Source organism: Bicyclus anynana, chromosome 18 (assembly GCF_947172395.1).
Source record: "Bicyclus anynana chromosome 18, ilBicAnyn1.1, whole genome shotgun sequence".
Classification (NCBI taxonomy): domain Eukaryota; kingdom Metazoa; phylum Arthropoda; class Insecta; order Lepidoptera; family Nymphalidae; genus Bicyclus; species Bicyclus anynana.
This window is the reverse complement of record NC_069100.1, coordinates 11,442,324-11,457,458: the sequence shown is the minus strand read 5'-3', so window position 1 is coordinate 11,457,458 and position 15,135 is coordinate 11,442,324. Positions and strand designations below refer to the sequence as shown.

The following is a 15,135-nucleotide window of genomic DNA, read 5'->3' as shown; positions in this document are numbered from 1 at the left end:
GGAGTGTAAGCAAGAGCTATAAGTATATTTCAATTCCGCCGCTATTGGTTGAAAATATTGTCTTTTCTCTCTTCACGAGCTATGTCGTTGAAGCAAGCTAAGCATGGTGGGCTAACTAGAAGTCAATTTAAATCTCTTTTCCTTACATCTTACTGTAATATGAGGAATCATAACGGAAAGTTAAATCGCTGGGCGGTACATCTTTGCTGGTAGAGTACTAAATATTGCTTTTTCTTTGGATCCGATACCCGAGAAGCGTGGTGGGTCTGTACTCCATATCCCCTTTCCTATGAGGAGGAAGGCCTGGCCCTACCCTAGTGTCATGTATAATATGGCAGACCAGAAAACTGACTAAAATCCAGCGCATCCTATTTGATTAAACCGGAGTCAATGTAAACCAAATATAAATATAGATATCTTGAAATTTTGCGAGAGAATGTAATTTAAATATATTTTTTTATTTTATAATTATTGTAATTGTTATTTTAGTTAAGATAGTCAATAAGCTTTCTGTACATTAGTTTTTTGTTTAATTTTTCTTATTTTTGTCTATTTTTACTGTGGTGTTTTGTTCTTTTTAATTTTTCATGTACATTTTTTTTAATTAGTGTAACTGGATTTATCCGTGCTAATTAATAATAAATAAATAAATAATAAAAAAACCTCAATTGAATAAAACTGATAAATAATCGAACCCAGGACCTCATTTATAAAGTAATGCGTTTCGCCCTCAAACACATCTATAAATGTTTGTAGATTGAATGATTGAGTTCTTAATACAAAATAAATAAAAACATAAACGAGTAAACATACCTCGAGGTGCCTCGAGCTTACACATCACTAAATGACCCAAAATAGACCTAATCTTATCGAGTAGGTACCACATAAAATACCTACCCGTTGTTCCGATTAACCAACGCAAGATTCACATGCCAAGGAAGCCCTGGTCATCGTTCAACGGACCGAGACGTACGGTCACACCCAGCAAAGACTTACGCCATATTATTTGCAAAACCAAAACCGAATGGACGTGTTTCCTTATCCTTGAAAAGATTAAGAAAAAAAAGTTCGAATCTACACCGCGCCGGCGGGAAAGTTTGACATTTGATTCCTCTATACTCTGTGCTTTGTAACTTTTTAATTTCTAAATATCTTACGCAACGGTTTGTCAATGTAATGCCTAATTTATTTCAACTTTTTTGCAATTAAAGTTTTAGCCTAATTTGAATTAAACGGTAATTAAGTATGGCGAATATATTGTGTTAGTTTGGAATGGCCAAATACTTTGTTAGAATGTTTTATATACTAGCTTTGTGTCCGGTTCTGCTTGCGTCGGCTGTTTTGACCCTCACCATTGACACGCAGCTTGGGACTTCAGTTGAGGGTAAGATACTTTTTTTTATAAAAAAAAAATTCAGAAATGGTGACTCGAAAAAACACAGTTATGTTAAAATCACAGAAGGAAGACAATTAATTTCATTTATATTATACTACCGGACGTCCGTGAATTCGTCTTTAAAGTTCAGTTTTTCACAAATCCCGTGGGAATAATGGATTTGGGATAATACGTAGCGTATATGTTGCTCAATAACCTCCTCTATCTTCCAGTGAACGTCCCAGTAAAATCGGTTCAGATACTAATTAGCCCGGACAATCAAACTATAGACAAAAATTAAAAAAAAAGCTTAATTGTATTTTAGTATGGTCAGAGGTATGGTGTGCGAGTAAAATAAAAATACACATGATAATAATACAGTTATTTTGAAATCAAAGATAGACCCTAAAAAAAGACAGACTAAAAAAAGAGTCCCAAAAAAAAAAAAAATCAGTCATTGGCTGAGGCCCCTGTAATGAAGAAGGGATTTTCTATTTTGTACGTAAAATGCTTGCCATAGTTAAGAGCCCTGTGCACGCCACGCCACTTATATAATATATACAAATAATACAAGAAAGTATAAACAAATTTCGATGCATATGAATGAAATATTCTATTATCTATGTATCTAAGGAAATATTGCATTGCATAGTCAACGACTGACCAAGACAATAGACATCACGTTTCCGGGGGGGACGGCGCGTACGCAGTCCCCACTACCAAAAATTACGCGTCCGAGTTATCCACATTAGGGATAATCGCAGAGGTCAACCCAGCCGCAGTGCAATGGAAGGGCCTCGCTCTGGGGGAACCGCCTTCATGATCACGGTGTCCCCTACGCCAGGTAAGTATGATTTCTACAAGTATCTGAAAATACTTATGCGATTTGAAAGAACAACTCGATACTGCGTGGTAAACTACCGGTAGCGACACCTAGTTGTACAGTTTGAAAACTTATTTAAGCAATGACAGGCAGTGACACCGTCCCGGCGCAGTGTAGCCACCGAATCGCCAGCACGAGACAAACTACCGGACATGACACCGCTCCAGCTCTGGATAGCGAGGAATCGTAGTCCGCGCAGGGGCCTTGATCAGACTAAACATAACTCATAGGCTTCAAGAAAAAATCACCGGAGGAGCATGTTCCCCCGCGTCTTACTCGGGCAAGGAGACCAAGCCTCGGAGTACGAGGTCCGTACCCCCCACCCACCCGACACTTACGGGGGGAGATGACTGTCGTCTGCCCCCTCGGCAGTTTTTTTTATGGTAAATTTAGCCAGCACATCATCATCAATACGTAAATAAAAGATGACTCTGCCCTGTCTGTGATTTTATAATAACTGTGCTAAACTGACCATTTACACGAAACCTAGGCTTTTTTAACTGATTGTCTCTTATTTTTTTTATAGTTATTGCTATTTATGAAAAACTGCATTTCACGCGCTCAAAGTTGCAGGCGTCCGTTAGTTACTTTATAAATACAACATAAGTACCTAGCTAAAAAAATTGTAATTTGTACTACTCCTACTTTAGTACTCTGTGGTTAAACACTGAAAATTTGACAGCCCACCATCATGTTAGGTACGCAACTAAGTTAGACCTAGGCACCAAATCCACCACGGTCCAAAATATACAGTTGCCTACCCGCTTAACGTAGCTTAAGCTTAGCTTAAGTGATTTAGGTATTGCCTACCGCATACCTACCTACGTATAGGAACATAGGCTCACAAACTTTCAACTAAACATAATAAAATGAGCTAGGTCTGGCTATGTCTTCGCCCACTGTCAATTTAGCTTCGCGACTCGTTGAGCTTTGTTGGTGATTGGTTCTTTCCTCCTCCTCAGGATCTCCTCATTTCTAATTCAACAACGCTGAGTGATTCTGAGTCTTCTTAAGAGGCCTATAAGCCGTAGGTCACCTGGCATTCGAATACTGTTTTTGACTGTACCTACGTATGTTTTTTTATGTAGATGTTATGTTCTACGATTCTTCAGTGAATTTTCGAGCAATATTGAATTAATTTTAGTTCGAGAGTTTATGCTCTCGTTTTAGTCCCAAAATTATTGTTTTAACGAAGACGGTTAAGTTCGTATAAAAAAGTGTTTTTAGTTATAGGAAGTTTGGTCCTGGCTAATTAAAGTGACTTACCATTCTTCACAATGGCAAATAAAAACTTCTTCCTCATATTTATTAGTTAAAAATAACATACAAGCATTATTTGTTGTAATTCGACCTCCACACAGACATTCCTTCGTATGCAATACGTTACATTAGTACTAATTAAAGTATCATTTACTACACCACCTGTCGCCGTGATAGCGCAGTGGATATGACTTCTGCCTTCGATTTGGAGGGCGTAGGTTCGCGGTTCGGGGCATACACCGCCAACTTTCAGTTGCAATGTGCACATTGGCGTATATAGGATTAGGATTCCAGGGGGGGTGGGCTAGCCCCCGACATCAAGTCTATTATTAGTATCATAATATAATTTCATATGGGAAGCTTAGAACCTCAAGGTGAACACAGGTACATTCTAGGGTGGGCACGGCCCACCCGCATATACGCCTAATGTGCATTTTTAAAAATATCACATGTCTCAAACGGTGAAGGAAAAACAAACGGAGGTCCTCAATCCCCAGCTGGGCCCGATTCGGGTTTTTTTAATTGGTCCAGGTCAGCCTAGGGGGGCTTCCGCCGTGGTTAGTTACCACCCTACCGGCAAAGACGTACCGCCAAGCGATTTAGCGTTAGGTACGATATCGTGTAGAGACAGAATTGTGAAAATTCTCTGGTATGCAGGTTTCCTTCACCGTTTGAGATACGTGATATTTAATTTCTTAAAATGCACACAACTGAAAAGTTGGAGGTGCATGCCGCGGACCGGATTCGAACCCACACCCTTCAGAATCGGCGGCAGAGGTCATATCCACTGGGCTACCACGGCTCTCAAGCTGCTGCACGGCTGCCAAGATATATTAACTATATCTAATTGTTTTAAGCTTATTAATCAAATTTATTTCCATTAATTTAATAACAACTTAATTATAATTATCATTGGGTATTTCACACCCAATGATAATTATAATTAAGTTGTTATTAGACTAGCGATTTATACCCTCATTTTTAATTTGTTGTTGGTAAACAGTACACATCGAGTGTGGCTTTAGTATAGTTACCAACTTTTACTTCAAATCCGGCAGACATAATCTTACGATTAACATCCGCGGCGTTTCGACACTAAACCGTAATTTGTAATCGGTACATTTAACATTATTTTTACATAAATAAGTAGGTAAATACGGGTATAACTGTGAAAGGAGTTCATGTAAGTACATTCACTCAGCGTTGACGTAATTTGGCGCCGCAAAATTTTGTAGCTGAAACTGCAGATTTTTTTTCGTCTATGTTTGAGACTACTTGATATTTAATTTCTTAAAATGAACATAATTGAAGTTAGAGGTTCATGCCCCGGACCTGATTCAAACCTACGACCTCCAAATCGAAGGCAGAGGTCATATCCACTGGGCTATCACGGCACGATAGCTATCAAATGTTCCATGCTTTTATGGGAAAGTATGGCATGACCGACAGCGTTTTGGCTCGTATTATCAAATAAATCAAAATCAAAAATCAAATCAAAAATCATTTATTTCAAGTAGGCTCAGTTTACAAGCACTTTTGACACGTCAGTTGACTATTTGTAAAGATTCTACCACCGGTTCGGAAGGCAGGTTCTGCTGAGAAGATACCGGCAAGAAACTCAACAGTTGCTCTTTTGAAAAAGTCATACAGTATTATCTATACTTCTATACTAATATTATAAAGAGGTAAAGTTTGTAAGTTTGTAAGTTTGTCACATTTTTTAAATGGGGTAATCTTCGGAACTACTGGTCCGATTTTAAAAATTCTTTCACCAGTAGAATGCTACATTATCGAGGAGTGCTATAGGCTATATTTTATATTAGTATCATATATATTAGCCGAGTTATCACAGTTTTTGTCATACAGGTCGGACTGAAAATCCTCTTAAACAGACTTATTCGCATGCGCTGCCTTAACTATTGTGTAAAATTGAAATTAATGTATAGAGACTTTATGTATCTTTAAAAGTTCTACAAAAAAGTCCGCGGCACCATATATGTATCTTCTATATATTAGCAGATATAGTACGTTTTGTGTTTTAAAAATTATTAATTTTATATACTTAAGTTTACGTCATTATTTATACAACTAAACTTTAATCCTTATTAAAATAAATTATTTAATAATCACAAGGATATTATGGAGATAAGATTTGCCCTTTACAGTATGTTAATTACTTAAATAATTTCGGAGATAATACAAAATTTCTAAAAGACGCAGAAATTCCGCTATATGACGCCTGGCGCTTTCATCTATACTAATATTATAAAGAGGTAAAGTTTGTAAGTTTGTAAGTTTGTCACATTTTTTAAATGGGGTAATCTTCGGAACTACTGGTCCGATTTTAAAAATTCTTTCACCAGTAGAATGCTACATTATCGAGGAGTGCTATAGGCTATATTTTATATTAGTATCATATATATTAGCCGAGTTATCACAGTTTTTGTCATACAGGTCGGACTGAAAATCCTCTTAAACAGACTTATTCGCATGCGCTGCCTTAACTATTGTGTAAAATTGAAATTAATGTATAGAGACTTTATGTATCTTTAAAAGTTCTACAAAAAAGTCCGCGGCACCATATATCTATACTAATATTATAAAGAGGTAAAGTTTGTAAGTTTGTAAGTTTGTCACATTTTTTAAATGGGGTAATCTTCGGAACTACTGGTCCGATTTTAAAAATTCTTTCACCAGTAGAATGCTACATTATCGGGGAGTGCTATAGGCTATATTTTATATTGGTATCATATATATTAGCCGAGTTATCACAGTTTTTGTCATACAGGTCGGACTGAAAATCCTCTTAAACAGACTTATTCGCATGCGCTGCCTTAATTATTGTGTAAAATTGAAATTAATGTATGGAGACATTATGTATCTTTAAAAGTTCTACAAAAAAGTCCGCGACACCATATATCTATCTTCTATATATTAGCAGATATAGTACCTTTTGTGTTTTAAAAATTATTAATTTTATATACTTAGGTTTACGTCATTATTTATACAACTAAACTTTAATCCTTATTAAAATAAATTATTTAATAATCACAAGGATATTATGGAGATAAGATTTGCCCTTTACAGTATGTTAATTACCTAAATAGTTTCGGAGATAATACAAAATTTCTAAAAGACGCAGAAATTCCGCTATATGACGTCGGGCGCTTTCATTTACGTAGTTCCCGTTCCCGTGTGAATATGGGGATCAAACATAGCCTATGACACTCGCAAATAACGTAGCTTCCTATTGGTAAAACAATTTTTCAAATCGGTCCAGTAGATCCAGAGATTACTTCCTACAACCACACGAACTTTACCTCTTTATATTATTAGCATAGAAGTCTCTATTTCTCTTGGTCATACCACCACTCTCGAAGGACTGGACCGATTTTGCTAAGGGTAGGAGTAAGATAGAGAAGTTACAGGGTAGGGTAGGGTACGGGTAGGGAAGCGTAGGGGTAGTGTAGGGGTAGGGTAGGTTTAGGGCCTGGTTTAGGGTAGTGGTAGGATAGGGGTAGAGGTAGGGTAGTGGTAGGGTAGAGGTACGGGTAGGATAGGGAAGTGGTAGGGTAGGGGTAGAATAGGCGTGAGATAGGGGTACGGGTGGGATAGGGGTAGGAAAGGGATAGGGTACGGGGAGGGTAGAGGTAGGATGGGGGTAGGGGTAGGATGGGGGTAGGGTGTAGGTAAGGTAGGGGTAGGTTTGGGGTAGGGTAGGGATAGGGTGGGGGTAGGGGTAGGGTAGATGTAGGGGTAGGGTAGGGTAGGGGTAGTAGTAAAGTTGACATCGAAATTTACGCGGACGAAGTCGCGGGGGTCCGCTAGTGTATCTATACTAATATTATAAAGAGGTAAAGTTTGTAAGTTTGTAAGTTTGTCACATTTTTTAAATGGGGTAATCTTCGGAACTACTGGTCCGATTTTAAAAATTCTTTCACCAGTAGAATGCTACATTATCGAGGAGTGCTATAGGCTATATTTTATATTAGTATCATATATATTAGCCGAGTTATCACAGTTTTTGTCATACAGGTCGGACTGAAAATCCTCTTAAACAGACTTATTCGCATGCGCTGCCTTAACTATTGTGTAAAATTGAAATTAATGTATAGAGACTTTATGTATCTTTAAAAGTTCTACAAAAAAGTCCGCGGCACCATATATGTATCTTCTATATATTAGCAGATATAGTACGTTTTGTGTTTTAAAAATTATTAATTTTATATACTTAAGTTTACGTCATTATTTATACAACTAAACTTTAATCCTTATTAAAATAAATTATTTAATAATCACAAGGATATTATGGAGATAAGATTTGCCCTTTACAGTATGTTAATTACTTAAATAGTTTCGGAGATAATACAAAATTTCTAAAAGACGCAGAAATTCCGCTATATGACGCCTGGCGCTTTCATTTACGTAGTTCCCGTTCCCGTGTGAATATGGGGATCAAACATAGCCTATGACATTTGCAAATAACGTAGCCTTCTTTTGGTAAAACAATTTTCCAAATCGGTCCAGTAGATCCAGAGATTACCTCCTACAACCACACGAACTTTACCTCTTTATATTATTAGCATAGAAGTGTCTATTTCTCTTGGTCATACCACCACTCTCGAAGGACTGGACCGATTTTGCTAAGGGTAGGAGTAAGATAGAGAAGTTACAGGGTAGGGTAGGGTACGGGTAGGGAAGCGTAGGGGTAGTGTAGGGGTACGGTAGGTTTAGGGCCGGGTTTAGGGTTGTGGTAGGGTAGGGGTAGAGGTAGGGTAGTGGTAGGGTAGAGGTACGGGTAGGATAGGGTAGGGGTAGGATAGGCGTGAGATAGGGGTACTGGTGGGATATGGGTAGGAAAGGGATAGGGTACGGGGAGGGTAGGGGTAGGATGGGGGTAGTGTGTAGGTAAGGTAGGGATAGGGTAGGGGTAGGTTTGGGGTAGGGTGGGGGTAGGTATAGGGTAGGGTAGGTTTGGGGTAGGGTGGGGGTAGGTATAGGGTAGGGTAGGGGTAGGGTAGATGTAGGGGTTGGGTAGGGTAGGGTTGGGGTAGTTGTAGGGTAGGGGTAGTAGTAAAGTTGACATCGAAATTTACGCGGACGAAGTCGCGGGCGTCCGCTAGTAATTTACAATTGATAACAATTACAATTTCTTATAGTTTTATTTCCTGTGTGAAGGTGGAAGCTGATCCAATGGCCTCCAAGCGCTTTTGTCTTTAAGGAACTCATCAATGTTGTAGTAACCTCGACTAAGTAAATGTTTTTTAACACATTGCTTAAAGCTATGCATTGGCAGGTCCATCACAGTCTTGGGGATCTTGTTATAGAAGAGTACACCCAAACCTACAAAAGATTTTTTTACTCTTTGGAGACGATATGCAGAAATAACTAACTTATGCCCATGTCTAGTAAGACGTGGGTTTAAATCTCCTTTTCGTTTGTACAAATTAATATTTTGTCTTACATAGACTATACTGTTATATATATATTGACAGGCTACTGTTAGTATACCTATTTCTTTAAACTTTTGACGAAGGGACTCGCGTGATTTTAATTGATATATTGCTCGAATTGCTCTTTTTTGAAGTACAAATATAGATTGTATATCGGCAGCCTTGCCCCACAATAAAATACCGTAAGACATTACGCTGTGAAAGTACGCAAAATAAACTAGCCTAGCTGTATCAATATCAGTGAACTGTCTTATTTTTCTCACTGCAAATGCCGCTGAGCTGAGTTTACCAGACAGTTTTTCTATATGAGCACCCCACTGAAGTTTACAATCCAAGGTCACTCCCAGGAAAACTGTGGAACTCTCCATTTCCAGTGTTTCACCATCGATCATTATAGACTTTTCTAATTTTATTACATTTGGCAATGAAAACTCAATACATTTAGTTTTCTTGGCATTTAAAAGTAGATTATTTGCAGTGAACCAATGCCAAAATATTTAATCAAGTCTCAAAAAAATATGATATGATATAAGATAATGATCAATTTAAGACCATTTTAAAAATAAGTGTTAACTAGCCTATTAATGCAAGAACTGAATTTTATGCATAAAGACGGCCATTTGTATATTAATTACTAGCCGACGCCCGCGACTTCGTCCGCGTGAAACTCGATGTAAACTTTCAACTACCCCTATCCTACCCCTACCCTATCCCTAGCCTACCCCTAGCCTACCCCTACCTCTACCCTACTCCTACCTACCCCTACCATACTTTTCTGGTTGATTTTTTACACCTTGTGTCCGAAAAACCCAAATATCTTACGGAACCCTATTTATTTCCAAAATAAAATTTAGCCTATGTTACTTGTGGATAATGTAGCTTTCGAATGGTGAAAGAATTTTTAAAATCGGTCCAGTAGTTTTTGAGCCTTTTCATTACAATCAACCAAACAAACAAACAAACATACAAACAAAGTTTTCCTCTTTATAATATTAGTATAGAAAAATTGTATTGCGTACAGATTGCTTCGATCGCATTTCAATCGGCGAGCAACTGCCTCGCGACGCCATCTACCGGAACGTCACGGAACTAACGACTACGGAGTGCGAGCAGATCTGTAAACAGGACAAGCAGTGCCAGGCGTACGATTACGGGTAGGTTGAAAAATAATAATCTTTTTATCATAAAAAAACATAGGTTCGAATTGAAAACCTGCTCCTTTTTTTTTCATGATTTTCATGAAAATGAAATTGAACCAATGTGGAAGTAATAAAAATTGGTTAGTAAATGACGAATTTATGAGGTAACAAATATTAAAAAAAACATACGCGTCGAATTGAACCTCTTCCTTTTTTTGATGTCGGTTAAAAATAATTAAATTCAAAACCAAAAAATCAGTAAAATCTTGTACTTGTACAACTAAAAGCTGATAATTATGTGCAAAAGTAAATTAAATAAAAAGTCATTGCAGTTGGAGTCATAGATAGGTATTTTTTAAATTGGTACTTACAAAATGCTTCCAAGTGTATTCTATGATCTAGTTTCTTTATGAGTAGCCTCCATCTTTTGAGTTCACTTTTTACCCTATATGATTTTAAAATATTTATACGAAGTTGTTTTTCTAAGGATTTTTAACGTAATGCTTTTGTGAAAAGAAGTTTATAAATCGGATAACTTGAAATCTTATAATGGAACCTATTTAGGTTTACTTGTTTGGAAAAGTTTTATAAGAAATATTCCTATCAACAAACAAACAGGTTAACAGTTACCGAGAAAGATATATATTTTTCAAGGAAAAAAATTCTTTTTACAGAGTCGGTGCGAAAGGAAACGCTACATGTGACCTAAGCAACTTGGACGAAAAGCAAATAAAAGAGAAAAATCTGTTCTTCCGTAACCCAGATTATGACGTCTATGTCCGCCGCTTCCAGTGCGAACAATCCCCCCCTACACCAATAGATCAACCTAACGGACCACAGAGTGATAACCAACATCGACCTGTCTTCAGACCAGGCGAAGAAGACGCTAAAAGACCATTGTACGACGATTTGAACCCATACGAAACTAATAGACCGACGTATGTGTCAAATAGTCCAAATAGACCGGGTTACGGAGACGAAAGACCTGATGGATACAATACGGGTAGACCAGTGAATGATAGACCACCGAGCTACGGCGCGCATAAACCTCAAGAGATTCCTTATAGACCTGAAGAAAGACCTCCAAGTTACGGCTTACACAAACCACAAGAAATACCTTATAGACCTGAAGATAGACCTCCAGCTTACGGTTCACATAAACCACAAGAAATACCCTATAGACCTGATGATAGACCTCCAAGTTACGGAGTACACAAACCTCAAGAAATACCTTATAGACCGGAAGACAGACCACCAAGTTATGGAGCTCATAAACCTCAAGAAATACCTTACAGGCCTGATGATAGACCTCCAAGTTATGGACTGCATAAACCCCAAGATATACCTTATAAACCTCAATACACAAATACATCAAGACCATCTGATTCTTACGATCAGCTTTATTTTGAAGATTCATACGGTAAACCTAGGCCTGAGTACTGGAGGCCTGATCCATATAATCCACCTTTACCAGGTGATGAAATTCAAGACATTTACGGACCCAAACCAAGCAGACCACGACCTCAATACGTTCCAGAACGGCCTCAATATCAATACATCATACGACCAAATAGAAGACCGAAACCAACAATAGAAGATCAAGGTTATAACCAAGTAAAACCTCTCTACCCAAGCAGACCTGAATACGGTTCCGGAATTAATGACCCAGATGTTCCATACAAACCGACTAGGCCCTACGATAAGCCAAGTTACTCTTACACTGGACAGTATGCCAGCAATTATGGCGTTTCACAGGATAATTCTATTAAAGTAGAAATATACGACCCTCCGAGACCTTATAGACCGAGTGTCAGTCAAAGACCGTACCATGACAGACCAGGGAATGGAGAAATGTATGGGCAAGGATACGGTTACAATACCTTCTCAAACCAACAATCGTTTTCTCAAAGTTCTTCCCAATATGGGTCTAGTTCGTGGAATGAAAACTATCAAGGCTATAAACCTCAAAAACCAAGTTACGGTGGAAATGATAATGACGATATTGGGTATGGACCTAAACCCGAAAATTCCAAGCCTTCACAGACATCAGGATATGGCCAGAATGGCCAAAGTGGTTACCCAGAAATTTCTAGCAATCAAGGCTATGGAAGTCAATCGGAAGCAAGTAATGGATATGGAGGTCAAACCAGTTCAAATAGTCAAGGTTATGGTCAAAATAGCTATCAAGGTCAGTCTCAATTAAATAATAATCAAGGTTATGGAGGTGCGTCTGAATCAAATAGTCAAGGATATGGTCAAAGTAGCTATGGAGGTCAGTCATCTTCTAGCAGTCAAGGATATGGCCAGAATAGTTATGAAAGCCAGTCTAGTTCCACTAATGGCTATGGAGGTCAATCCAGTTCAAGCAGTGGCTATGGAGGTCAGTCTAGTTCAACTAATAGCTACGGAGGTCAAAGTAGTTCTAATACTGGTTATGGAGGGCAATCAAGTCCAAGTAGTAACTATGGAGGTCAAAGTAGTCCTAGTAATGGCTACGGAGATCAGCCTAGTTCAAGTAATGAAGGTTATGGTCAAAATAGCTATGGAAGTCAATCTGGAACCAGTCAAGGATATGGTCAAGGCAGCTATAGCAGCCAAAGTTCTTATGGAGGTCAAACTAACCAGCAATCATCACAAAGCAATCAGTATGGAAGCACACAAAGCGGTTATGGTAATCAAATTTCTGATTCTCCTAGTGGTTATGGAAACCAACAAAGTAACTTGTATTCCGATAACGAAAGCGGTTACAGAAACGAAGCCTCAAACTCTTACACAGATCAACAACCCAATAAATACGGATCTGATAAAGGCAATAAAAATCAACTACAACACAATTACGGAAGTAAATACGGCGAAAGATACGATTACAACCAAAACGGTTACTACGGTAGCCATCTTGGATACGGTACGCATCATTTATATGGTATAAAACCAGGGAGTTACGGAAAAGATCCCAACCAGCAATACAGTCCAATAATGACAAACAAAGGACCATATGGGGAAAACAAAATCAGTGGTTATGGGGATGATAAGAGACCAAATAAAAGTGATTTAAAGCCAGCATACGGTGATGAGGCCAAAAGCGATCAGAAGAACAAACAAGATCAAGCATCAAATAGATTAGATGTTAAACCAGTGTATGAACATAATAGAGATCGTAATGGAGAGCGAGTGACTTCACGACCAGTTGCAGTTAGTGGTAATAGAAGAAATCCGAAGCCTGGTGAAACTTATGAAGGTAAGTGATTATTAACTATTTATAGTTTAATATCCTGCAGTCTGCTGGCCTATTCAGTAACTTTGAGTAACTTGAGTGGCTATACATATATATTGTGTTTGACATTGTGATTTACGTTAACAATGGGCTAAGGATATGACAAATACAGTTGTTAGTGATTTGATGTGAATTATATTAGGAAGCTAATAGACCAAAGTTAGGGAATGGGCTACCAAGCAGAGGGCCTAGTGGCAGTTTGATACTGTTACCGTCACGTAACGTAAACGCGAATTTCTAAGGAATTGAAACAGCGCCATCTAGTGGCACTACTGCACAACTGATTCAATTCCATATAAATTTGCGTAAACGTCAACGTACGCAAATTTATATGGAATATTGAAAACTCCCGCTACGCACACAGGTCAATTCATTAACTTTGACGTATGTTAGTTAACATATACACAATTTACCAACAAGCTATTTGTTAGTCTCAGTCTCCTCAAGGCAAGTGATTTCGTATTCAGTATTTATTTAATGCTAACTGATCAAAACTCAGATTATAATGTAAAAAATGTCATCCGGTGCTTGTTGACAACCCTTCGTCGTAGTTCATGACATCTCCCAGTTGACTGTATATTTTGTTAACTATTGGTTTTACGGAACATGAAAAATTCGGTTATTATTGGCTTGATGTTAATTCTATTACGTAGCTAACTTACGTCAAAGTTAGTGAATTCACTGGCCTTATAAATCGCTTAGTCTTCTGTCTGCATTTCTCTCTGTCCAAGACAAACGCGTGAAGGTATTGAGTTCGAATTAATACTTGCTATCTCATCGAGTTGTGCACACAAACAAACTTTAATTAAAGTAAATTCAAAAATACATTTCTTACATTTTTATAATGTTAAGACAATTTGACATGCAAGGTAATTAAACATAGAATACTTGTCGCTACCTAGATAGCGATCACGTAGCATGAAAGCGAAGAAAAGTGAAAATACACCTATATTATAAAATAGTGACTTTTCCATATAGGATGGGTCTGTCTTTGTCGAGCGCAGAGAGAACATCAATAAACTTTCCAAACAATAACAAAGTACTTAAATAGTTTTTAGTCGATTTTCATTCTAAAATTTGAAGATTCATAAAGCCATCATTCAAGTCATGATTAAGTATATTATGACTAAAAAATAGCAGCATATATATAAATTGCAAAAGTGCAAAGTGGTTGGCTAGAATGTGATGAAAATATATTTTAAAAAAATGTGCGTTGGCCGGGAATCGAACCCGGATCAACTGCTTGGAAGGCAACTATGCTGACCATTACACCACCAACGCCATTACGTACGGTGATGAAAAATAAAATGAGTAAATTATCATTATCTATACTTATAATAAATCTGTAGAGAGGTCAATTCTGTACATGAAATATATTTCCAAAATAACTATCAGGGGGTGATTAGTGATCGATACTGATGCCAAAAATGCAATCAGTAAAATTTTTGTCTGTCTGTCTGTCTGTCTGTCTGTCTGTCTGTCTGTCTGTCTGTCTGTCTGTCTGTCTGTATGTTCTTTATAGAAACAAAAACTACTGGACGGATTTAAACGAAACTTGGTACAATTATTTAACATACTTCTGGGCAGGTTATAGTATACTTTTCATTACGCTACAATCAATAGGAGCAGAGCAGTGAAGAGAAATGTAGAGAAAACGGGAGAAGTTACTCAATTTTTTAAGCTTCCGTCGCGTGTACTGCCTTAATGGTTAAAGCTACATAGAAATAATGTATGACGGAAATGTTCTCCTT

The 15,135-nt window shown here is 37.7% G+C and overlaps 1 protein-coding gene and 2 non-coding genes across 3 annotated transcripts in view; 1 reads left to right on the top strand and 2 right to left on the bottom strand.

The window, feature by feature from the left end:
• Nucleotides 1-983: 983 nt before the first annotated feature.
• Nucleotides 984-15,135, top strand: part of LOC112050014 (uncharacterized) — a 48,488-nt gene continuing 34,336 nt past the window's right edge. The window contains exons 1-3 of the mRNA XM_024088126.2: nt 984-1,384; nt 9,993-10,125; nt 10,785-13,348. Coding sequence (XP_023943894.2) covers nt 1,273-1,384; nt 9,993-10,125; nt 10,785-13,348 — 2,809 coding nt within the window. The 5' untranslated portion in view covers nt 984-1,272. The remainder of the gene's footprint in view (nt 1,385-9,992; nt 10,126-10,784; nt 13,349-15,135) is intronic.
• LOC112050039 (U1 spliceosomal RNA) lies at nt 2,066-2,227 on the bottom strand. Its single transcript, XR_002887125.1, has one exon. It is a non-coding gene; the product is annotated as a U1 spliceosomal RNA (small nuclear RNA).
• Nucleotides 14,594-14,665, bottom strand: Trnag-ucc (transfer RNA glycine (anticodon UCC)). Its single transcript has one exon. It is a non-coding gene; the product is annotated as a tRNA-Gly (tRNA).